This window comes from Diadema setosum, chromosome 18 (assembly GCF_964275005.1).
Source record: "Diadema setosum chromosome 18, eeDiaSeto1, whole genome shotgun sequence".
Classification (NCBI taxonomy): domain Eukaryota; kingdom Metazoa; phylum Echinodermata; class Echinoidea; order Diadematoida; family Diadematidae; genus Diadema; species Diadema setosum.
In genome coordinates, this window is record NC_092702.1 from 36,389,370 (window position 1) to 36,416,576 (window position 27,207).

General features: G+C 41.2%; 1 protein-coding gene across 1 annotated transcript; it reads right to left on the reverse strand.

Moving 5' to 3' along the window:
- Positions 1 to 307: 307 nt before the first annotated feature.
- LOC140242172 (MICOS complex subunit MIC60-like) lies at positions 308 to 21,817 on the reverse strand. The gene is made up of 14 exons (XM_072321937.1): positions 21,692 to 21,817; positions 15,699 to 15,859; positions 13,543 to 13,788; positions 11,585 to 11,636; positions 10,596 to 10,839; positions 10,053 to 10,189; positions 9,469 to 9,575; positions 8,816 to 8,954; positions 7,403 to 7,526; positions 6,366 to 6,589; positions 5,536 to 5,764; positions 4,126 to 4,209; positions 3,142 to 3,277; positions 308 to 1,971 (listed from the first exon to the last, which is right to left on the reverse strand). The coding sequence occupies exons 1-14, from the start codon at positions 21,728 to 21,730 to the stop codon at positions 1,566 to 1,568; spliced, it is 2,328 nt and encodes a 775-aa protein (XP_072178038.1). The 5' UTR covers positions 21,731 to 21,817; the 3' UTR covers positions 308 to 1,565.
- Positions 21,818 to 27,207: the final 5,390 nt, after the last annotated feature.

Sequence of the window (27,207 nt, forward strand, 5' to 3'; positions counted from 1 at the left end):
CAAAAGTCATAGGTGGGGTCTATGAACTTCGGGGATTTAGAAAAACATTAATTTCTTCTACGTGAATGGGCGAGACACATTTTGGCACTTGCCTTGTCTTCATACCAAATGCATGTACACCCTAGTTGTAATGTTATGTTCATTTACACAGTGGCACACAACCACACAGAAACTACCTCAGCTTTCAATCGGTACTGCTGTAACTCACTCACCACTGTCACTTCCAACACTGTCAAACATACAAACATAAGACAAATCTAAAACAGCAGCTAAATGCATGCAAAGAATAATGCAAAACACAAATAGATATGTTCAATAATTTTTGAATCTCATATATTTCATTAATTTAAAGCCTCCTCACAAGGAGCACCAAACAGCAACCACCTCCAACACGGATTCTTCTGAAGAATTCCAACAAAAAGTTTAGATGTTGGGATAAAAAGTATTTTGTCCTTTCCTCCTTTCTGTAATCATAATTCAATTTATTCCCACATGAGTTCAGTGAGCCAAACTCGTCACTGAGTATATTTTTTTAACTGAAAAGGCAAAAGTCACGGATGTGTAGCTGCAAGCACATAAAAACACACTAATACATGTACGTACTACTGCTCCACAGACACATGAGCTGTGTAAAGTTGCAGTGCAAAAGCAAAACCCTTTATCAAGTTTGAATAACATTAAGCTTTTGAACATGCAGTTTCCTGAACAATGACAGTTTTGTCCACACTCACTGTTGCAGCAAAATCAAATTCACCAAGCATGCATAAAAACCTGATTATTAAATTCTTTCCAACTTGTGTGGTCCTAAACTGAATTCATCAGTCCTGCACAATGTGGTAAATTTTTTGTTTAGACACTGAAATCAAGAAAATTGCAATGATATGCTTGTATGGAAACCATAAATGGTCCTCAAGTAGACACACAGCAAATATTTGGCAGATAAACTTGTTGGTAGACAATGCATGGTACTTTTGCATTTTGCACATTGAAATGTGATTCTTAGCGGCATTTCTTTTTGAAGCAATAGTGATCAATAGTTTTTTTAGTCCATCAGCATTTTTATACTTGCTATTTCACCAGTGAACATCTACACACTGTATTACTTTCTACGCTGATGTGAAAAGCAAAAGAGATATGGGTGACATGTTTTTTTTTTTGTGTGTGTATGTTAATTAAATCAGAAGACCTAGGTCCTGTGTATCACAAGACGGAGGTGTAAAAAGAGGGCATAAATATGATCGTTCAGCTTTCCTTCCCTTCTTCCAGGATTGAAGCTCAACAAAAGAGCTTGATAAAGCTCTGTTAAGAGAACAATGAATATTTATACATCCATATTCACCAATGTCACATATTTGAATATTACCAGCAGTAACCTCTAGGCTTCAGATCAAGCAATGACCATGTAGAATACAAGTACATTGCCTGGGTGCAAGAGACTGCAGTGAGGTTCCCACAAAATGACACTTTCAGTGCATTTTGTTACCCACATGCAGAAGCCCAGCTATATGATCACGGTCACTGCTGTTTGTTAATATTTTTTGACCCACACCCTCCTTGCCTACCGGTCAGTGAAAGTGGAGCCCCCCAAGCCCAGCAGCCGATGCATGCGATGATAGAACAGAGGCAGCCTGGCTGGTTTCCAATAGCAACCGAGCTTCTCTCAGCCAGTCTTCTGCCACACTGCGTGGCATCCCGGTGAGCTGGTTGGCGTACCTCAGCGCCTGCTCCAGATTGCTGTTCTCCAAGTGGTAGGAGGTGTAGGCCACTAGCTTGAATGTGTCCAGCGTTGCCGGGTCAACCGTCTCCTCGGGGTTGGGTGGCAGGGGGTCGTTGAGGACCAGCATGGACTGGAAGTAAGATAGAAAGTAAGAGAACATGTTCCCTCCGACGGCATCCATCATGGCAACACGGCGGCAGACACGTTGGGTGTGGTCCCATCTTTGTCGAAGTGAGTCTTCTGTGAACACTCCCCTGTATAATCAAAGAAATGAGCAGTGTGCATTTAGTGTGATGCAACCATAAAGTTGTAGATCTCCTACTGTCTTGGACATCACTAGTTTGTCATGCAGTTCTTGGAGAGCTAACAGAACAACAGGAAAGCAAGTTAAACCTCTCCTGAAATGGTGGCGAGAAATGAACCTAGATTTTACTTCCAAATACATGGATTATACTTCATGCATGCACCATTTCCCAGAGACATTTCTCAAAAGATGGAGATTCTTGAAATGCAAAATAACAAAAATTACCAGTCACTTATCAGTCATGTAAGCCTCTTTTTGGCAATTTCTGTAGATACAATGTCCATTTTAATCTCCTTTTGTTTGGACTGAAGGTATTACATATCCAGAACAATGTATTTATTATGCCACTTCTAATGAAATACAATAAAGGAATTCTACATCTACTGTTAAAGTGGATATTTTCGCACTCGGCCGCGTAAGATGAATTTCGCATGTTCTTAACCCGTTAAGGACAGGCTGATTTTGGAACAATATACATTTCCCACAGACACTTGCCCGAGTATACTCTGGACTCATCTTCAATGGGTTAATTGTGCAGAATCAAGACATTACATAGTAATTAGGGGTACATATTATAGCAAGCGTACATATTCACATGTGAAATATATGAAATATGTGAAAATTTCCACACTGAAAATTTCCAGTTTTACAGCAAAATTCCAGACTAGTATCATGCTTTCACTTCAAAAACAGAGGTGTTGGACAAATGTAAGTGTGAAAAGAAAATTTTTCACAAAATATCAGTTGTGAACCACATCACCTCCTCCTGTAAACAGGTCTACATAAAAACTGCAAACATGAGTGATGGTTGATTTCAAACGAAGAGCATCATCAAGTTGGTGACTGAGCACAGACTGCTCGCCACCTATTTCAGAGAATGACTACGTTGAACAATATACTTTGCTCTGTGAAGACTTGCTTATCATTTCTTTCACCTCTAAATACATGACAAACTTTTGTTTTACACTTGGATAAAAGAGCAAACTCTTGGATAGAAGTTTCACCACACATGCCCTTACCTACAGCCCAGCCTATATTGCCCTAGATAGGGTAATAGCAGTCAGATATTGCCCAGAAGGTATCTGTACACACGTCACAATTACCCTGCTCCAGTACTCACCTTGTGAGGGCCTCCTCCGGTATTGTCTGGATGACAGAGTTAACAAATTTGTTGTTAGGTGAGGCTTCTTCGATTGCACCGATCTCACTAGCCAGAGGTTTCAGCCTTCCCTCCCAAGATTCTCCTTCAGTATCACCTGTATCAAATATCAAAATAATGCTTCATTACCATCCTTAACACCTTGTATCCTTGTGATATTGGAGCTTTTAAAGAAAACAAAAATGACAACATATGAGATCATTCTATTTAAAAATTAAATAAACATTTGTTCAAAATGTACGGTCTCATATCATAACAACCTTCTGTTTGAATTTCACAAGCTGGGCACATTTGAAACTTAACTTTGTGGTTTCATGAAGTATTTTACTATGGTGTTTTGAAATGACCTACTGTGTCTAAATGCCTAATCTCTTGCACACTTCATGGCATCTCAACTTCAACTCCATTTTTTTTTTCTCCAAAACTGTGTTGATCTGGTGGGTGGCTGTGCGAACCCTTCTGTAGTAGGTTATGGTATGATATGGCACAAATTTTATTTACGTGCACACCTTAGAATGGGGAGAAACTAGTCATGATGAAAACAGAAAGTCCATGATCAGCATTTCTATGACATGACTTTGTGGCTGCGGCCCCATTGGAGGAGCATAGACAACATAGTAGGTAATGTCAATCTTGCAAGGTACAGTTATACAATGTAGGTGGACACTCTGTTTGGCCTGTGCTGATATAAACTGAGTGACCACTCCTTATTAGATTGCAATGCTATTGACATCCTCTTGAGTTTGAACTCTTCTAATAGTATGAGGAAATACATACAAAGGTTACCATTCGGAATGATTTGAATATGATATTGTCTTTATAAATCACAATGAATATAATGTTATCAAAGTCAGTAACACTTTAAAGAGATGCCACCTCCTCTTGTTCCCCAAAAGCAGGTTGCTCCCCGTATAACTCAGAATGTATGCTCAAAGGTAAGGCTACCTGTTACAAGAGTGCGCTTGAGGGTTTCACAAGCCAACCAGAGCTCCTGGGCCTTGCGGTTCTGCATCTCAAGTCCTGCTCTTCCTGTGTAGAGAATGGAAGGAAAAAGATGAATGTAGACCGTAACTCTATTTCTTCCAATGACAAGTATACTTCAATAATGACAAGAATCCTGCTTCCTGATTGACTGTTGCTGCACAAAGTTGCCATTCTAGCAAGTATTTCTATCATAACATCTTTTATGAAAGGATACCCTGAATGTTCACATTCAGATTTCAGATACAATACTGTAAAACAAAGAATGTTTGCATGCATTTTAATTTTAGCGAATTTCGCGAGCACCGACATTCGCGAAATTAAAATGCATGCGAAAGTTCTTGCCTATATAATATGCATTGGATGCCAGTTGCAATTCCCAAAAATTTCATGCTGTGAGAAAGGCCATCAACTCCAATTCGCGAAATTTTAATGCCATGAATATATAGTGTTTTAGAGTATTTAGTGTCCTAGCTGAAGTAGTGAACGACATGCAGCTAACAACCTGCGAATGTGATTAACTGTTATGTGATGGATACTCCTATGACCCGATACATTTTAATCAATGTTATCAATGATAAAACTAGAAACGCACTCTGAGAGCGCAGACCTCCGCCAAGCAGCTACTTTCCACCGTGATCTTGCTCTTCCATAGAGATCAGTGATTTCCACCCACTGAAAAATCGCCCGATTTCCCAATTTAGAAGCCTTTGTTACGTCATAAACCCTCAGCTGTCACCCCAGCAGAAACTAGAGCACGCACTTTAGTGCGCACATGCAAACCTCAAATACGCGCAGCCTGAACTCCCACGTTCATTGACCCTACCTCTCAAAATATCAAAAATCCTTCATAAATTCACCAAAAATTCTCGGATCACTACCAAAATTTAATCATCTGTTACTTGTATCATTCTAAACCTTTCCTGTAAGTTTCATCTAAATCCGTTCAACTACTTTTTGATTATTTTGCACACGGACAAACTACCTAACTAACAAACAAACAAACAAACAAACAAACCAAAGGTAACGGAAATATAACCTCCTCCCTTGGCGGAGGTAAAAATGTAGCAATCACATTTGGGTATACAATACTATGAGATTGCAATACACAATGGCCACCTTTAGTCTAGACATTACTGTCTAACTAGTGAAATCGTAACTCAGCGAAAACTTTAAGTAGATTAATTCACACTGCCACAGCAACAGCCTACTGAGAAGTAGTTGTTACATTAAACATTCCACATGACAACTCATAATGCAGGTTATGCTGTAAATTTGATAGCATTTGAGAATGTCTGCAAAAGATGTCAAGGATCTAAATAAGGAAGTAATGATGGCTGGATGATGCAAGGAATGTACAAGGTGAAAACTCACCATCAATGGCAGCCTCCACCCCTCTCAGCTTGGCCATGGCTCCAGTCAGCTGCTGGTGGTAGTTATCTCGCTCTTGGTCTCTCACTGCGGACTCCTGAACCTGAAGCAGCTTGTCAAAATCCACCTGTTGCTGCTGCAACACGTCTGAGAGATGATCGCTGTGGGCTGCTGCCTGCCGCCTTAGCTGGAGCCGCAGTTCCTGCTCTGCCTGACTCAAAAGGTCCTCCTCCTGTAAGAATGGCACCGAGGACAGATGATAGGGGAAGGATTGTGAGGGAATGAGGGTGAAGGAATAAGGGTGGAGGAAGGAGATACGGGATAAAAAGATGGGGGATGGGGAAAGGAAGGTGAGGTAAGAAGGATGGGGTACAAGGGTGGGAAGAATGATTGATCAAGTAAAAGAGGGGTGGGGAAGAGAGAATGGGGAAAGGGCAATTTCATATCATATTGCCATCCATTTGAAATGACACATTTACACATTGTTTCAAAGTAAAATGTGTCTACCAAACTCAAACCCCATCACCATCTATAGCTTTTTCACTACACATATCAAATCTGTACATTGAGTGCTCTGAAGGTCAAGTGATATATTTGAGTGGTGCAAGTGGACCTCCCATACCACACAATGCACAAAATAAGCCAGTGCATTGAAGAAGAGTTCCTTCTGGAAAGGATAAAAGCAATTACACACGAGTCAGAAATTGTGTTTTCACGTATGACCCAGCTTCTCTTTGCTTTCAGGCTGGAGGCAAGTAATCTAAAAGAACTGCATATATCTATCTTATCAATATCAACCTTACCCCCTTTCAACGTACAGACACCATATGTACCTTCTTCCTGTAGAGCACAGCTAGGTCAGCAGCCTGTCTCTCCAGCTCCACTTGGATTTTGGATTTGACTACCTCCTGGTCAGCCTCATGGGCCTTGGCCACAGCCTCGGCCAGCCGCTGCTGCTCCATGGTCTGCTGCTCAGCCAGCGCCCTCTGGAGCTGGTAGACACGGCGGTGGGCGTGGGCGATGAGAGAATTCAGCTCCTCCTCTGTAAGCTTTTTGCCTTTGAGTGACATCCAAAACAATTCATTCACAGTCACAATCTCAACAAAGTATCTCTTACTAATATCATGAACAGGATTTCAAAGCATCTCCTAGGTGATACTCTACAGAATAGTAACATTTGCATAGGTAGTACAGTAATAGTTCATAGAACAAGGCCATTTATGTCTCTGTCGTATATCAAAAGCATACCACAGAATTTATCCCTCACATTAAATGACAAACTGTATGCCCTGTAGATATGGTAGAATTTGTATTTCCAGCCTGCTACAGTTAGTATTGACCATACAAGACTGTCATACCAAAAAACATCGCTTTCTCTACTGTTAGATAAACATTCATTCATGGACTCCATGACTTCTTATTTGCCTTATGCATAGAATGCCGGTAATACTACCATCAAATTTTTGAAGAATGCACATTCAATGCATCACTCTCTTCAAGATATGTTAAGGACATCATGTTACTTCCCAAGATATGAAGGATACTATCTCACACATCCTCTGAAAGACAAAAGCTGACTACTTTGAGGAATTGAAAACCCTTTTTCTCTGCATGTACATCACTGAAAAATAAATCCATATAGTCACAACAAAGTCAAAAGGAAGATATTTTGATATCTCAGTTGTATTCCACCAATGAAGACTATTAAAAAGAAACAGAAGATTCATAAAAACTAGTCTGGTTTTCTTCAAACTTCAACTTTTTTCTTGTTTTGATCCATCTATTTCCTTCAAACAACTTTCCCTTGGGGGAAGATTTAATTTTTATTCATTGATATGTAAAAGACGACGGCCATGACAGCAAATCTCACCTTTCTGGCCAATCTGCACCTCTGGCATCAAACTCTGCAGCTCCTTCTTGAAGTCCTCACGTCCCTTCTCAATCAGCTCATGGAACTTCTTGAGTATGAGGGCCTCACTCTGTGCCTTCACCACCTTTATGAATAGAATGCCCAGTCATTACAGACTTCTGAATCCTATTGGTAACATTTGAAAAGCTCAACATAGACCATCTCCCGACTATCTAAACCCACTTGGACACCAGATGATGCAATTCATCCTATTCATGCAATGGAAAGCTAGAGACACTATGCCACCCTCTTGAGGTTAGTACCAGGTGGCAACATGTTAGCCAGTTACTTCAACCAGGCACTGGTGCGCAAAAAAAAAAAAAAAATAAATAAATAAATAAGACAAAATAAATAAAAATCCATACTAATTCAGATGTCTCACATGACTGATATTATACGACAGGTACAATTCTATCACTGAGTAATCTGTGTGCCACGGTATAGGCCCCCAGTGTGCCACATTATTCCCAAGCCACGTCACAAGCTTTTTTTTTTTTTTTTTGGAAACATTCTGTCTTTCAAAGCCATATAACTCTTATAGAAATGTTTCTGCTACACATGCAATGAGCAATGCTTTGATGCAATGTAAGTTTTATGACGAAGCTATGATTATTTTTTATGCAAATGGCCAGGAGCTACGTTCTTGTCAACGTCTGGAAGGCATGACTTTTGCAGACACAAGTGTGACAGAAAATTAGAATTTACTCAAAAAACCCCTGTGGAACACCACTACCGATTCAAAACAAGGTAAGGCAAACTACATGTTTGAGGAATGAAACTGCGTTCAAGCTTTCATTGTACTGTGGCATTTGGCGATTTATCGATTGGTTTAGGTGGTTTGGGGGGTTTGTGCATTTGAGCAAAATATGCGAACTTAGCACATCGTTGACTACGTTGGGCGTGTGAACATGGCACATACAGAGTTAAGAGCTCAGAATGTCATAGCTAGGGTACTAGAAGAGACTCTATATTTAGTGCATTTGACTAGCATGTAATTCATTTTCTGCTTTATACAATACAGCAAGATTCACATAATCATGCCATGTTGTAAGAAGATATCTCCAACTGATGGTAGTCTGCAATCTACTGTAAAGTGGATAATATCGCACTCCTGCGAGTAAAATGAATTTCACGTTTTTAATTCCGCAGAATCAAAACATTACATAGTGGTACATATAACAGGCAAACTGTTCATTATGCTTTTATTTTTTAACTAGTTTCAAGTTGCACGAAGTGCACGAAAATTTCCACACCACAAAAATTTCAATTTATACAGTATTCAGAAAAGAATCCTAATAATGCCTTCCCAAGAAGATTTCCTGAATTTTTTATGGAACTTGAGTTCTTTTTACACAGTCAAATACTCTATCGTACCTCAGCAATGGCGGAGTCAAGGTCATAGGTCATCTGGTTGAGGCTTTCCTGGGCTCCTATGAGACGTGGGCTGGGACCAAACTTGGATTTAGTCTGCTTAGCCTCCTCCAAGACTGTCTTGAGTTTGGCCAGAGTCTCCCTGGTTGAGATACACAGACACAATATGGACAACAGTTGTTCACCATCTGGATGACATGTGACCAACATGTGACTGCCATACAAGGACAGGCATGCGAAGCTCCCTACCAAGTGATTATCGACATTCAAACGCTTTCTCTAGCGAAGCCATGCCTCCACATGCCTCTGTTTTAATTTTGCTGTCAGGCAAAATGTGAAGCCCTGTGTGAAAGTCTGGGGTGCTTCAGGGAAACCTTGCATCCCTGTACAAAGCTGTCTTCCTTCCCTCACTTGCCATTTTTAATAAAAAAAAAAAATCAAAATCATCTAAACAAGGACCACTAAAGAAGATTTTTTCTCTCTATCTCAACACAAAATTTTTTGGTGTGTTTTTAGATTCAGAGATCTTTTACTTGCAAATATCTTCCCATTTCAAATGCTGCCACAAGGCAGAATAATGTTGTTTTTTAGGCACATCAAGTTACTGCAAAGATTCCCCCATCCCTTCTTCCAAGGAGAGCAGTGGATGATCTAACCTTGCTGTTGCTCCATCTTTACTTGCTTGTGTCACGGCCCGGAGCTTGACTTCAGCAGCCGCAACAACTTCATCCCACTGCTTCTTCTTTACTTCGGCATTATCCTCCTGAAAAAAAGATGGACGACACAACTGGGTTGGACACTCACCTCTTGCTCAGACTCAGAGACTTTACAGTCTGTATCTCTACTCATCACTTCACCCAAGCCATGTGTTGTTTCTTTTATACCTTATAACACTTTATAACTAAAGGTGGGACCCACCTTTATTTGGACAACTTTGTTTTGCATTGGTTATGGATATCTCATGGATATCTATGGATATCTCAGCCAGTTCAAAACTGATTTTCATGAAGTAAACTTTTAATTACTCTTACATTGTATGCTCTTTAATATTTCATATAAGTGGTTCATACTTATTTTGCAAAAATGTAAAACCTGAATCCCCATCTCAACCAAAACTATACCATCCCTTTAAGTTGGAAGACACTACACTTGTGAGTAGACATAGTATGGTTCCATGAGGTGGAGACTTAGTTTGAATGCAAACTTGACTGTGTCCATCTGGTAAAGATTAGGAAGTCACCTGAGAGTCTCCCATTGCAATCTTGAGTTTCTCAGTGTGCATGTCTGTAGCTTCCACGGCCTGCTTCTGGGTTTCTAATGCAATACGCGTTGCTTCTACGCTGTCGCTAACACAGGTTGACACGATGGTTTCATATGCTGTCAGATACAGTGAGAAAATGATTTGTCAATGACTGTGCCATGATAAAGACTTCAGAAATAATAAAAGGAACATTGAAATTATGGAGGAAAAAATGCAGATGATGCATACAAATAAATGAATAAAACAAATATGAAAATACATAAATCTTAGGTGAATAAATACACAGAATCAAATATCAACAAAGAAAATCAACTGAAATACTCTATGAATATACATACAATTGTATCTACATAATCAGTGGCTTGTGATTGAATCACTGAGAATAAAAGTAAGCAAAGAACTGGAGACAAGATGTTTTAACTAAGAAAATTCACAAAATTGGATTAAGGTCCAGCAAAAACATTAATCCCAGCTAATGCAGGATAGTATTGGCTAAAAACCTCTGCAACTTTTGTTCCTGACCTGCAATATTGGCCGCCTCGTCAATCTCCTGCTCGATGAGTTTCTCTTCCAGCTCCTTGCTCCGTCTGTCTTCCTCCTCCTTCTTGAGCTGGGCCTCCATCTCCTGCGAAGCTCTTGGGACTGGCGCAGACGAAACTGACGTTGACTTCTTGCCAGAGTCTGCCCCAGACTTGGCTGGTGCAGACTTGGCTGGGCTCGGCTTGGCTGGGGATGGTGGTGGAGCTTTAGTCGTCTGAGGTACCATCTGATAATTTCAATTAAAATTACAAAAATATGTACCGGTATATCTTTCACACAACAAAAATGTGAAACTGATATGAAAACACTAAAACCTGTGTAGATAAATAATCATGACGATAGTCAATATATTTATGTATGTATGCATTTAGAAAGGTATGCAAGCCTAACCCCATGAACTAGCAGTAAGGTTCACTTCCATGGATGGAACCAGACCTACTGTATTACCAGATAAGTGAAAAGGCATCTTAAATCTCCTCTGGTAGAGAATTTAATAATTGGTGATCCAACAGAAAACTGTTGCTTCTTCAATAGCTGCTCTTGCAGCAGCATAATATCCTAGAGATTTCTTTGAGTGCTACACATTAAATGAGACACCGGGTATGTATTCCCGCAGAATAATGGCGGCAGAGCTGGGCAGGCAGGTCAGGAAAGACAGCACCATCAGGTCTCAAACTGTCCCTGCCATCCCCATGTCCAAACTCCTAGAGAATCTTCCTGGTGCAGATCAGCCTGATCAGTTGTCTGCGCACACACAGACCTAGATAACCTCATCCCCAGGATGACTAGATGGTCCTTGTCGCCTTGACAGACAAACACTTCATGTATTCAAGCTACATTCCTAATACTGCGACCATTTAATTTACCAGACATGATTAATTACTAGCTAAATAATGATAATACAAACGACAGCATTCACTTACGGTAACTTCAGCACAATGTGCGGAGATTTCTGGTCATTGATGACTTACCTCAACTTGAATCCCTGCTGTTGGGTCTGCCTGTGGCACAGGAGATGGTGCACTGCATGAAAAAAAAAAAAAAAAAAGAAGGGAAAAGTAAGAAAGAAGGATGTTAAGATGTCAAGCTTCTTATCAATATCACAAACACACACACACACACACACACACACACACACACACAATGCATACAGGAAATATCAATAGTACACAATACAATTGTATGAAAACTGCAACTTCAAAGACATACAGATGATATCACTCATCTCTAAAGGAAAGTAATGCATCTACCGTCTGCAGCTCTTAAAGTGAGAGTTTATGAGAAAACCTGGCTGTATATCAAAACAGTCTTAACACCACCTCTTCCCATTCTTGCATACACACATTCTGAGGGAGAAAACACTCTTTCACCTGACCCTTTGGGTAATGCTACGAACATAGCATGACAAGTGAAACGATGAGAATTTGACAAAACATGTAGGAAGTCTTGACTTTCAACAAATCATCAAACATGGAGTCCTGAAGGCATCTCACTTGTTGGTCTTGGTGGAGTGTTTTTGTTTGGGGTCATGTGGCTCTGGCATCCCTTTGGCACATACAGAAATTACTTGAGTCACATTTTATTCTGAAATATGGATAATTTTTTTCCTCCCCTTGGTAGTCATCATTGTCATAATATATATTTCATCACTTTATTGATATACAAATCGAACAAAGGAATATATAAATACAAAACATAAAAGCCCAGGACATAACTGGATGAACAGAATAAGCAGGGCATATACATAAATATCACACAATGTTACAGAAGATTTACGGACATAAATACACATAACTTTGACAGAATCCTACTCATATTCAAAGTGTGAAAAAATATTGTATAAGCAGGCAAAAGGATAAGAAATGAGACCAGAAAGATTAGGAGTAGAGAAAATGGAGACATAGAAAGAAAAAAAGGAGAAAAGTAAAATAGCATGAAGAAGAAGACGAAGAAGAAGAAGAAAACTCGGCCAAGTGTAGTACATACATGATACACTTTTCTCTTGACGGCATTTAACATACCTATTGAATTTTAACAAACATTTGCATTATTTTGTATTCCAGTGAGTCCAATATAATAAAGTGGGGCGATTCCGCATACATAAATTATTCACAATGAGACACGGTCAATCATTCCGCGCACATTAACATAACAATAACAATAAATTACATAAATTATTAATATCACATGAGACAACTCAGCCCCGGAGAACCGGAAAAACCCTGGAAAGGCCCAGACCCGGATGGGGACGCACCATTATTATAAACCTTTAATTTATATTCATATACATTAAAATATATATAGGGTGCTTAAAGGGTGCTTACTTTGGTCTCTTTGGTTAGAAAACAACACAATGCTTTAACCCTTTCACAAGCCCAGGTACTTAGCTTCATTTGCCAAGCCCTCTCATCAGTATTCTGTAATATGGCAAAACTTGACCTGGTTGTTGGCAAGCTAGCAAGCCCACATGGGTGCATCAATGTACCTCAGTCCAACAGGAAGACCATGACGACACAATGGGGATTTAGGGGATTAGGTAATCTCTATTCACTGACAATTAGTTTCCTGACAACTTTGAAAATGGGCAAAGAAAACACTCCATGATGCATGCCGCTCATTAACAAAACCAGAGTATAGGTTAAAGCAAGAAACCTCAGTCGAATTTTAAGCAGAAGGAATTTTTGAGGTGCCAAGATAGTGGCATGTTTCAGATTGTCTTATATCATTAAAGACTGATATCCCTTTCTGTATATGCCCAATATCAATTAATTTTCACTAATTTCAAAAACTTATTTATTGACTTGATACTTTTACATTACTGCTTTTCAAAAAACTCCGAGAACGCCTTTCAGGTTGCTGTGGGTTAGAGTCTTTCTAAACTAAATTACAGGCTACATCTACCAATAGAAAAATAAATAATCAATCTTACCCAATTGCTTTAGGGGATTTCTTTGATCCACCAAGGATCATGGCATCCCCTGCAGAGATAGAAGCCTTCTGTTTCCCCGAACCGTTGTCCTCAAAGAAATACGGGAAGACATCGAGAAGAATAGGCCAGTTGCTCTCGACTTGCTTCCTGAAGTCTGGGTTTGCCTTGGCGTAGGCCAAAGTGCCGGCTGTGGCCCCTCCGGCAATCAAGAGGCCACCCATAATCACCTTCATGGCCCCACCAGACCTGAACATAAAAGATGGATCATACAGTATAAGACACTCATGCATTTTGCGCCAATATTCTTTTCCCTTCTTTAGTCCGAAAGCGGGGTGTAAGCCACATGGATCAAGGGTTGCAAGCACATCAAGACATACATATGTACTAATAATGTTATCCAATTGAATATTGTATATAAACCCACTACTGTAGTCAATATTTGGTTACGGGAAAATACCATAATTCTTTTTTCATATTACTTTGTGTGTGCATATATATACCATGACAAAGCACAGAAAGCCAACATACAGAAACAGATAAATCAACATTAATACAAACAAATATTGGGGGTCACTTCATGGCTTGAGACACTACTATTCAGACTAGAGACAAAAGTTTATTTAAAAAAAAAAAAAAAATCACCCTTTCCCAAAGAGCGACAAAAACACGAACATTCTTTGAAAAATTAGATAGAATACAGTACATATAAGAAATACAAACATAATAACCAGTTTTAAGTCAGAAGGACTACCGGTACTAACCTAGTGTTAAACAAGGAAAGTAGAAATTACGCGGTGCGTAATATATGTCCCCGCCGGAAGTAGCATTCAGTAGAAAAATGTACAATATAGGTAAAAAGATGAAGGTCAAAGGTCAAAGAGGTCAAAGGTCAAAATTCTATGTAGAAGTTTTGAAGCCCTCACCTAGTGCCATCACATAAAGCAAACGGAATCGAAATCGGGTTAGAAATGGCGAAGGAGTAGCATTTTGTAGCCAATGTACAATATAGGTAAAAAAATCAAGGTCAAAGGTCAAAGAAGTCAAAGGTCAAAATTCTGTGTAGAAGTTTTGAAGCCCTCACCTAGTGCCATCACATAAAGCAAACGGAATCGAAATCGGGTTAGAAATGGCGAGGGAGTAGCATTTGGTAGGAAAATGTACAATACAGGTCAAAAATCAAGGTCAAAGGTCAAAGAAGTCAAAGGTCAAAATTCTGTGTAGAAGTTTTGAAGCCCTCACCTAGTGCCATCACATAAAGCAAACGGAATCAAAATCGGGTTACAAATGGCGAAGGAGTAGCATTTTGTAGGCAATGTACAATATAGGTCAAAAATCAAGGTCAAAGGTCAAAGAAGTCAAAGGTCAAAATTCTGTGTAGAAGTTTTGAAGCCCTCACCTAGTGCCATCATATAAGGCAAACGGAATCAAAATCGGGTTAGAAATGGCGAAGGAGTAGCATTTTGAAGCAAAATGTACAATATAGGTCAAAGGTCAAGGTCAAAGGTCACAACTGAAATTCTGTATAGAAGTTTCAAAGCTCCCATGTAGTGCTATCATATAAAGCAAACAGAATCAAAATCGGGTTAGAAATGGCGAAGGAGTAGCATTTTGAACATTTTGATCACACACGGACGCACACACGGACACACGGACGGACGGACGGACGGACGGACGGACACACGGACACACACACGTACGGAGCCCGTTTCATAGTCCCCTGCTCGAACTCGTTCGGCGGGGACAACAAGCATCTCAGAATGGCCACAATGGTTATTTGACACGATTGTTGCAATGCTTGTGTAACATTTGAAATGTTTTGTTTACAAGATATCATTAATTTCACTTCTCTCGAAGGAAAAACACTAACCCTTCATTGAGTTTGGGATATGTTAAAGATGTTATGCTCTTTTTGTCTTTTTGTATACTTTCCAGAGAAGAAACCTTGAATTCTTATTCTGTTCATTGAAAATGGCTCCTCTTGACAAACTTTACATTCAGTTAAACTTTATCTTGCATCAAGTACACACAAACACACAAATGAATTAATTTCTCTGCACATAATGAAACCTATACATGTATTTCAACCATATTTGTACTGTATACAAAGTGCATAGTGTATTGGTCCATAGACAATCACTATTCTTGACTGCACTTACTTTCTGGGAGGCGGAGTGGGTGCTGGTGGTGTGGGTGGAGCTCCTGGTGAAGCCTTTGGAGGAGCTCCTCCTGGTGGAACCGCTGACCCAGGTTTGGAGCAAAATCTGCAGCTTGCCCCATGCTGCTGACTGACTGGACTACGGACTGCACAGCAGCATCCCTACACAGAGACATGAGATGAACATGCACAAGAGAGAAGGAGATATACCATCAGAAATCTACAATGAAGCTCCTCCCCACAGTGTACTTAGTGAAATTTAAGTTTATGCTTCACTGTGAGGTCTACCAGAAAATCAGTCTCATCTCAGGGCTTTCTTTCAAGGAAGAACAAACAACAGAAAGATATTCCAACAAACTTGTAAGTCAGTTTTCATTACTTTTAGCTTTATTAAGTCAAAGAAGGCTTGTAATTTAATGACAATGTCATGAAGCTGAAATATATCCCCCCAAAAAATTCTGTATTAGTGGAAACAAAAATATTGAAGAAAAAACATGTTATCTCAATTCTACAGTCATAATTCAAATTATACATGGCCCCCAAGACAAGCCCCAGCTGGCAGCCAAGGGTATACAGTGTGCTACTAGTCTATTAATGTTAGATCTTTACCACCCCCCCCCCCCCCCCCATGGTCAGGTGCTCATGTGCACCACATGCACATTCCCCCCTTTTTTTCTTTTGAAAAGGGGTAGAGGTCTAGATCCATATTCACTTGTATGTGCTCAATTCAGAGAGAAAAAAAAACCCAAATCATTGAAATAGTGGGGTGTTGTAGTATTTTTCTACAAAACATCTATTAGGGGTAGGAGCTGCTTTCCCATCCTCGGAGCAATGCAGCCTCCTGTTGGATCTGACACTATGTAGGAGGAATGACGCTGTTTGTACTCGCACTGAGCACTCATACTCACATTTTATTGTATGATAGTGAGTCACTTGTACATACACTGAATGACACCCCCTCATGACACACAGCTCAAATTCATCCCAGTATAGCTTCATGTACAAGCTGCTTCAAGGGATTACTGCATCAAGAGGTATCAAGATGTCTAGTTTCTAAATATTTCCTAAACAAGTCCGAGTTGAGAGAAATAGGGTCCCGCTTAGGGTTAGTTTCAATCTATGAAAAATTCTGAAATAGTGAACGTTGTGCGGCATCTTGGTGGCTACTGATGTACTGCAAATCTTTTGCGCTGATTCCCCAAATGTGCTTTATATGCATGCATGCTTTGCTGCAAGGCATGCTGGTCTGGCCCTGGCATGGCGCAGCTAGCTGGCCTTCTCCTTGCAAGGCATTGATTTTGCCGCATGCTGCACGTATACCTCATAGAATTCATGCTGCTTCACAGTGCTTGTATTTAATACATTCACTAGCACTAGCAGTAGCAGGCAGGCTTCCCTTCCAACCAAAAGCCTGATACTGCCTAGGACAGGCCATGGGGTATGGCATACGGGGGCTCGAGGTTCCCTTCAACAAATCCTTAAGGCTAAGCCATTTCTATTCTATCCGTAGCGTAAAGGTGTTTGTTAAGCCTATCTCTAAGATTTAGAATTTGGAATGAGCATGTGTGCATATGGTTGGTTGACCGCCTGTTTTTTTTTTTTTTTTTGATCTTCTGCAGCATTTATATTTACACTTAGTATTACACAGCTCGCGGCAATTGTGCACTTTACGGCCCTATATTATCGGTGCGAGATTTCACCCTAATCGAGCAGTGCGTGCAAATTCGAGTACCGGTACCCATACAGTAAGGCACCGTGGGTTCGACAGCATGTCTTCCAGCACTGTACTGTGTGCATGTGTGTGAGATTCCATGTTTGGATGCAGTGTGAGTGAATATGTCAACGCGTGTGTGACGTGCATTATGAAAGCACTTACGGTACGCCACATGGTTGCTCTATCGCCCTTCCCTGCGCAGCGCGGTGTGATCGAGCGGGAGGCACAGAGCAGACCCTAGACAAACAGGGTGCTGTGCATTGGTACACAATGGAACACAACGAGTGGTAAACTTCCATCCTTCAATCATCAGTTTAAATAAATGAATTCTGCATTATATATTAAACAGGGGATCACTATTTAACCTATTGCAGAGAACATAATATGTCCACTCGCGGCCTTGGCGAAATTATTCTGTGAAATGATCAAAAACAAACAAAATCTTCTCCCGATTCGTCAGTTTGTTAGTGTCTATTTGTCTACACAGATACCGCTTAACGAGGCCGACCAGATGCCGTGCTAAAGTGTGTATACAGCTGTAGCTACTGTTTTACGGGCAGCCACTCCATGGACAGACACACACATACATGCACAAGTCTTTCCCGCGTGGTTTGTTTGCGCGATTTGAGGTGGGGTCCGATCTGGATGGATGAAGGAGGCATAAAAATATTCATGTTACTGTTGTGGCGAGGTGGCGCAAGCTAGGAGGTTCAAAAGTGGAATCTATTGTATCGCAGACTACTGCCAACTTTCTCACACTTTGCACCATGCTCATGGAATTTTCTGCGATGCAACATTGATATGTAAAGCTCGATAATCCTGCAGCAGAGAGCAAAGGCAAGCGAAATCGCGATCGCACAGTGTTTGATGTGTCAGCTCAGCTCCATAGAAGTGCAGTGAGTGAGGCGGGCTTTTATTTAGTGACCTTATCACTTGTCAAACGACGTTCCACACAGCATGAGAAGCTCGCCAGCTGCTCGAGGGTCAGTGCGTGATGGTTCATGGGATATCATCTTGTCATACGGCGAATGAGGTACCGATAATAATAGGGCCGTAAAGTGCACAGTTGCCCAGCTTTGCCCCCGCATGGTGTCTGGTTGGGCTAAATTATGGCAATGGAATGCACTGCAGGGAGTTTGATTTTTACTAGCTAGCCCGGCACCCGGCCCACCAGACACTGTGCGAGGCAAGGCATCTTCTGTACAGCAACAGGGCTATGTATAGGTAAAACTTTGTAAGTCCAGAATCCAAAAGTATTTCAAAGCGATTCTGGAGCTTCATCAATAGCAAATGTTGCGAACGTACTGGAGTAGCTCCTTTAAAATCTCCTGAAGGGATAACATACACAGATGGACATACCAAAGCTGAGATCCTGAATGACCAGTTCATTTCAGTGTTCAATAAGAATGAAAACCTACACAACATCAAGGACAAAGGCATCAGCCCTCATACTGCCATGGAAAATATCACTATCTCAGCAGCTGGTGTCCTTAAGCTCCTCTCTGGTCTACAGACTCACAAAGCCACAGGACCAGATGGACTACCAGCTAGACTGCTGAAAGAGCTTGCCTTGGAGCTGACTCCCATCTTCACAATCTTCTTCCAAGCATCACTGAACCAAGGTGAAATCCCAGAGGACTGGAGGAAAGCAAATGTGGCTCCTGTCTTTAAAAAAGGAGAAAGGAACAAGGCTGAGAACTATCGGCCGATCTCTCTGACCTCCATCTCATGCAAAGTGTTGGAACACATTGTCAGCAGTAGCATAATGAATCACCTTGAAGAGAAAAACATCTTATCAAATGCACAACATGGCTTCCGGAAAAAAATGCTCCTGTGAGTCACAACTCATCTTGGCTATTCAAGATCTTGCTAAAGGGATTGATGACAAACAGCAACATGATGTATTACTGCTGGATTTCTCCAAGGCATTTGATGTGGTCCCACACTCAAGACTTCTGTACAAACTGCACTTCCATGGCATTCAGGATAAAACCCATGACTGGATCTCTGCCTTCCTCCGCAATCGCACCCATCAAGTCACCCTGGAAGGAGTTTCATCAACCACAGGCCATGTAACTTCAGGCGTTCCACAAGGTAGTGTCCTCGGACCCTTGCTATTTCTTCTATATGTCAATGACCTACCAGATTGCATATCTCCAGATACCACTGTACGCTTATTTGCAGATGACTGCATGTTGTACCGTAACATCAAGTATGAGGCAGACACAGTCAAGTTACAACAGGATCTTGACTCATTACAGCAATGGGAGGAAGACTGGCTCATGCAATTCAACCCCAAGAAATGCCAAACTCTTCATGTAACCAAAAAGAGACGTCCGATAATCAAGTCCTATAACATTCATGGTCAGATCCTCGATCAAGCTGATACTGCAAAGTATCTTGGTGTCCATCTCACTTCTTACAACGCAACATCAGGTCATGTCCAAGAAACACAAAGGAGTTGTGCTACAAAGCACTGGTACGCCCCATAATGGAATATGCATGCACCGTTTGGGACCCGTTCACTCAAGACAATATACACAAGCTCGAGATGGTGCAACGTCGCTATGCTCGCTTCCTCTGCAATGACTACAGACGAACAAGCAGTGTTGCAGCCATGCTCCACCAGTTACATTGGCCTACACTTCAAGAGCGCAGGGCTCAATTCAAGGTAACTATACACAGCCCAGTCGCCGCTGTACATACGTAGCGCGACAGGGCTGTACCAACGAAGCTCCAAACACGAAGAGGGTCCAACGATCGCATGCGATCGGATTGAATTTTGATACTTTAGATCATTTTTTTGTCACTTCAAACTCATCTGACGAACAAAATGATAATGAGACTTCATATCTATGCTATGAATATTGAAATTTAGATTTAATAACTTACCTAAAATGATGGTTATATATGCAGCATGTGTGAACGGTTCACGAACGGTACATCGTCTTTCACGCCAGGCCATTTCCAATACTAGTATCTGGGAGGTCACATGATCTGAATGCCCTTTCAAAAGGTCGCGCTGTCGACCGTGCTGCTACACCAACACACAAGCAGCGCATCGCACGCACGCAAAAGATTTCCGCAGAGATCAAGGCGCCATTTTGAATTCTGCAACGATGAACCCTGACGGTGTCAGGGAATCCGCCAGAAAGTATCATTTTTTGGTTCCACGGACTTATCACGAGGGCTCTCAATGGACTTACGAACCTTCTGTAATACAAGCATGCACTTAAGGTAACGTTTGGTAACGTGTACATTGTTTATAAAGAACGTATAAATTTTCATAAGTTTTGTAGTTGTGTTGTGGTTCCCCACTTTGTAGGTGCCCGCTCGTTGGTCAGACGCTGTATTCGCGTAGCATATTAACAGCGTCTGGTCGGGTTAAATTCAAGGTAGTAATGCTGTACCGCATCAAGTACTCACTCATTGACATACCCCCAGATATCATACACCCTTCTTCATCTACATCACTCCGCGGACACTCTCACAAGTCTTTATTCCATATGCACGAACTGTTAGCTACCAAAGGACATTCTTCCCAGACACAACCAGACTATGGAATGCTCTGCCCCAGGATACCTTCAACTGCACCACTTTAGCTCAGTTTAAGCAAGTGGTGCAGGATATTCAACTCCGCTAGAAGGGAATGGGATGTTTTTAGCTGCACTCTAGAAAATGTAGTCATTTAAACCTGCACTGTACATAAACACCTCCACACCATGCCTGCCAACAGTACGACAATACACCAAAGGTGGACTGTACTGAACAGGAAGAAGAAGAACCTAGTCTAGTTAGATTGGCATTATCGCGAAAATAGGCCCCCACTCCCCATTCCATTCACTGCCATTCATTCCGTCATAGCAGGGGAATTCTTTCAAGCTCCATAGACTTTGCACAGTGCGTCTCGAGTGGATGGAGACGCACACGCAGAACGAGGGGAGAGGGGACCGATATCACGATTATTTTTGGCCATTAGATTTTTACTTACAGGTCTAGATTATCTAGTAGGCTACAAAAAGTAGGTTTAGTAGAGCCCACTTTACATTGTCATTGCATTGTATGTAACTCTAACACAGTTAGTCGCAGAGCTTACGAGTCCTAGACTCCTAACGTTCGTTAGATAATGACACTACACCATGCTACACAGCCAGCATAAGATAACATACATGGGACTACAGTATCTACATGTGAATGAAACATCCCAGTGAGAAGCCATTTCCACACATTTATCGGTAATCATTAAGCTTTTAAACAGAATCTAAATCATGAAAATATACCTGTATTTTCCTACTTATGCTGCCTGATACCCTCCACATTTTCTCGACTATATGGCCACGGTTCAGACACTTCGGCGCATACTCTCACTCTCGGAGAAAGACGGGTGCGCGCAAGACGCAAGATGGAGGTTTATGGCAGGTGCTGGTGCGGTGCGCGGTGCGCGCTGATCGGATCCAGTTGGAAAGTACGTAGACCACGGGTCCGTTTCATGAAAGTCTTAAGAGAGACTTTCTCTCTCCTAAGTCACACTTAGGAGAGACTTTGCTAAAAACCGTTTCATGAAAAAGCTATCGCATAAAGCTATCACATAAACTCAGACTAATGGAACACGTTTTAGCCAGCAAAATTATGAAGCACGGGGACGAAAATAACATCATTTTTCCCCTACAATATGGCTTCCGTAAGAACATGTCATGTGAACAATTAACAATTACTTGGTTTCACAAGCGATTTACAAAGGAACTTGGATGCAGGTCGTCAAACGGATGTTATAGTCATGGATTTTTCAAAAGCTTTTGACAAGGTTGGACATGAGCGGCTTTTACGTAAACTGGACTATACTACGGTATCAGGGGGAAAAATCTGAAATGGATTCAAAGTTTTCTCAATGGAAGAAGTCAGAGGGTTGTTTTGGATGGTATTAAATCTTCTTCAGTAGCGGTAGGATCTGGAGTGCCTCAGGGATCGGTTCTAGGGCCTTGCCTCTTTCTGCTTTACATCAATGACTTACCTGATGGTCTCGCGTCAAAGGTTCGCCTTTTTGCCGATGATGCAATTTCTTACATGACCATCGACAATCAAAATCATACGCAAAATCTTCAAGAGGACCTAAACAAAATTGGTGACTGGGCGAAAAAATGGATGATGGATTTGAACACAGATAAGTGCAAGGTTTTGACAATATCCAGGAAAAGAAGTAAGGTGCAACACGTGTATCATCTAAATAACGCCCCTCTTGAATCTGTTGAATCCGTGAAGTACTTAGGTGTAACCATTACTTCTGATTTGAAGTGGACCCAACACATCAATAATACTGTCAATAAAGCCAATAACGTGCTTGCATTTCTAAAACGCAATCTTCGCTTAAAATCTTCTGATGTTAAAGCCACAGCTTACAAAACGTTGGTTCGACCAATTGTTGAGTATGCTTCTACAGTTTGGGACCCATTCACCAAGAACCTAATCCACCAAGTGGAAATGGTCCAGAGAAGAGCTGCGCGATTCACTTTAAATCGCTACCATAACACCTCAAGTGTCACCAAAATGCTACAAGAGCTTGATTGGACCACTCTGGAACAGCGCAGAGAAAATGACAGGCTAATTATGATGTACAAAATACACAATAATCTTACTCCTCTTTCAGCACAGGACTATATTATCAAACAGGCTACTCAGTTAACGAGAGCCTCGCAACCACACTCCTATCAGGTACCATATTCGAGAACTGAATCGCATCGCCATTCGTTCTTCCCAAGAACTGTAAGGAACTGGAATTCCCTGTCGTCAGACATTGTTTCTGCGCCATCTGTGGGATCATTTCGAAACCGTCTAACGGTTGATCACAGTGGCTAGTTGTTTTCGTCAAATTTTCTATGTGCTTGTAAATATCTGTAAATAAATTGTATTATAATGTAAATAGTACCAGTCTGCAAGAATCTTCAGGCTATTGAAGGAGGCAGACTTAACCAGAAGAAGAAGAAGAAGAAGAAGAAGACTTAGGAGAGACTTTTTCTACAAACCATTTCATGAACGAAGCTAGCACATAAAGTCTCTCCTAATTTGGCAAAGCTATCACATAAATCTAGGAGTGGTCAGGAGCACTCCTAAGTTTATGTGATAGCTTTTTGAGAGTCATCGTATCAAACTTTTTTTCTCATTTTTGGAGTAATTGACCCCAAATTTGGCATGTGTGACCACTGTCAAAGGTAGATGTGCAAGACATCTTTTTCGTTAATATCGCGTAATGCTTTGTCATGGCAACGACATATTTTCATATATATATACATAATTCAGTATTATACGCCTAAATCCCGACACGGGCAAATATACAATTTACAAGATGAGATTACCAAAAATTCAAAAGAAACATCAAAACAAACGTCCATTTTTTCATCTTGACTGTTGTTGGTGACGCTTTTCTCTTCTCAACTTGTTAACCTCCTTCCTCTGATGATCAATTTTCATGCTGACATCATGAGTGAATTTCCGCCATTCATGTCTGTCATCAACATGGTCTCTCCAGTTGTGAAGGACATCGGCTCTCCTCAGCATGTCTTTGGGCGTCCTATACTGCGAGAGCCATCATCAAGCTCTCCAAAAAAGAGCTCCTTGACAGGTCTGGCAGCTTCCATTCGCACAACATGACCAACCCATCGTAGTCGATTTTTAACGAGGGTGGTTTCAATGTCAAGTGTTTTTGCCTGTTCCAATACTTCATCATTTGTGACAAAGTGGTCCCACTTGATGTGGAGAATAGACCTAAGGTGTCGTTGTTGAATGGTCCTGAGCTGCTTTATAAGGCGCCGATAGAGTGTCCATGTTTCACTCCCATATAGCAGTAAAGGGGTCACACATTGGTTATACACTTTGAGTTTTGTTTCAGTAGTCAAATCCCGGCACTGAAATACTCATTGCCTCAATCTTCCCATTGCACATGATGCGGCTTGAATGCGTGCCTTGAGTTCTTCATCTGCTTTGCAGTCTTTTGTAATGTAACTGCCAAGATATTTGAAACGGTCAACTCTACAAAGTTTATTTCCATCAATGTAGAAATCAACTTGCTCTCACACACTCATTGTCTCTGTCTTCTTAATGTTGATACGTAGACCCATCTTTAGGGATAATGTGTTGTATGCAGATAAAAGAGTCTGTAGTGCAGAAGACTCATTACAGAAAATGGCAATATCATCAGCATATTGAGCTTCTCTTATATCATCTGTGAGTATCTTAGTTTTGGCTTTTAGGCGACGCAATCAAAAATATCTCCATCATATCTGAAACGCACTTTGATACTGCAGAAAGGATCAACATCTTTAAAGGCTAGATGGAGGAGTATAGCGGCATAAATTCCAAAAAGTGTAGGAGCTAATTTACAACCTTGTTTTACTCCACTATTGTAGTTTATTGAGTCCGAAAGTTCACCATTGATGAGAAGTCTGGCATGTACATTAGAATACAGTTTCTTGATAATGCATACAAATTTCTCTGGACATCCCAGCTCTCGATTAACACAGTCAAAAGCTTTGGTAAAATCTATAAAAGCAATGTGTAGATTACAACGCTGCTCCTTACATTTTTCCATTATTTGCCGTAGTGTAAAGATGCCATCAATCGTGCTTCTGCTACTCCTATAGCCAGATTGTGACTCGGGATAAATCTTCTCTGCTAGGTGTTGAAGTCTCTGAAGTATAACATCCGAAAAAATCTTCCCTACCACACTGAGCAGAGATATGCCACGATAGCTCTCACACAAGCTGCGATCACCTTTCTTAAAAAGGATAGAAATATTTGCATCTGTCAGATCAGAAGGTAGTCTCTCGGTAAACCAGAACAGATTGAATAGAGTCAGCAGGAAAGTCCACAAAACTCTACCACCATGGACTATGACCTCTGGAATAATTCCATCTGGGCCCGGACTCTTTCTCAGTCTTGTGTTCTTGAGTGCTGTTTCAAGTTCATCCATTGAAATAGGATCACTAAACTCATCAATGGTTGGAAGTTGATCGACTTCATTGAGAATCTCCCAGTCGACATTTGTCGGTTGATTAAGAAGCTCGTCAAAGTGTTCAACCCATCTGTCTTTGATGTCTTCAGGTGCAGACAGGAGCTCACCCTGCTTTGACTTGACCGGATGAACATTCTTCGATTTGGGACCATACACAGCATTAAGAGTTGCGTAAAACTCTCTGTGATTCTTTTCCTGAACATATCTCTCAGCCTCCTCTGCTTTCTGTTGAAACCACTTATTTTTCATTCTCCGAATTTCTTCTCTTAGCCCTTTTATATCACCAGTTTTCCGTTTTTCCTTCAAGAGCTTCTGAATCTCTTGCTCTTGATCATCAAACCAGTCTTCGCTCTTCCTCTTTTTCTTTTCAAAGATGTGATCTGCAGCATTCTGAAGTAGTTCTTTCAAGTCATCCCAGGATGATTCACAGTCAGGGATTTTTTCCTCTAAGAAACTTTCTAACATAAGTTTCTTTTTGTTAGTTAGATGGGTATCAAGTTTGCAGGGAGGTCTTGCACGTTTCTTCCTTGACTTGATCACTGTACTGCATTTACACAGCAATAGCCTGTGATCCGTAAAGCAGTCTGCAGAAGGATTGACCTTGGTGACCCTGATGAACTGTCTTGCTTGTGAATTGGCGAGAACATGGTCCAACTGATGCCAATGTTTCGAGCGTGGGTGTTGCCAAGTGTTATTGAGCCGATTTTTCAGCTGGAACATAGTACCCATTATTGAAAGCTTCATCCGGGTGCAGAACTCTAATAGCAAAAGGCCATTAGAGTTCATGTGACCTACTCCATGCCTGCCTATGACTGATGGCCAGGACTCCCAGTCTTTACCAACACGAGCATTGAAGTCACCAAGCACAATAATGCCATCTCCTTTGGCACTGGTGATACACTCGCCGAGCTGCTCATAAAATTGTTTTTTCTCGAGTTCAGGTCGTTGCATTGTAGGTCCATAGACGCTGATTAATGAGAGATGGACATTGTTCTTCAGCTTGACATGAGCTGTCATGATCCTATCGGAGATGGGTACTGGGTTGATGTGACTAAATTTGTTAGAAACAGCAAATCCCACTCCTGCAGTTTTGTCTTTTCCTCCACTCCAATATATTGTGTGACTTCTTTCCTTAACGTTTCCAGTACCTGGACGACGCACCTTACTAAGTGCACAAATGTCAACATCTGCTTCCTCCAGAGCCCGGCAGATAATAGCTGTAGCTCTTTCCGGTCGTAGGGAATTAACACTGTCATTGGTTGTACGAACGTTCCAAGCTGCTAGATTAAACACTTGCTTTGTTCCTTTGGAACCACTATGGACTCTACCATTTCTCAAGTCTCCATCGGTTAACCCGAATGCGGTAGTGTTGCTACAGTGGACTCCCGTTATAACGAAGTCCTCGGGACCGGCAGTTTTCTTTCGTTATAACGAAATTTCGTTATAACCGAATGAATAAACAATAAAAATACATAGAGTTGATAATGTTGCGGCCCTAAAGTTTATTTCGTTGTAACCGGAATTTCGTTATAACCGTGTTCGTTATAACGGGAGTGCACTGTATATGGACTTTGCTCATTTTCCACCACTACCTATATAACGTGGGGCGTCGGTTACCTCGTACGCAGTAGCTGTAGGTGAATAATCAGTTGTACTCATCTCATAAAAAGTAGGCTGCGCTAACGATGTCGATGCTGCCCAGCGCACTGTGCAATCCAGCATCCCTTGGCAAGGTGCCCTGTGGGTCGACGGCACAGCAAGGCTGAGACGGTCGCAGGAACAACTTGTTGC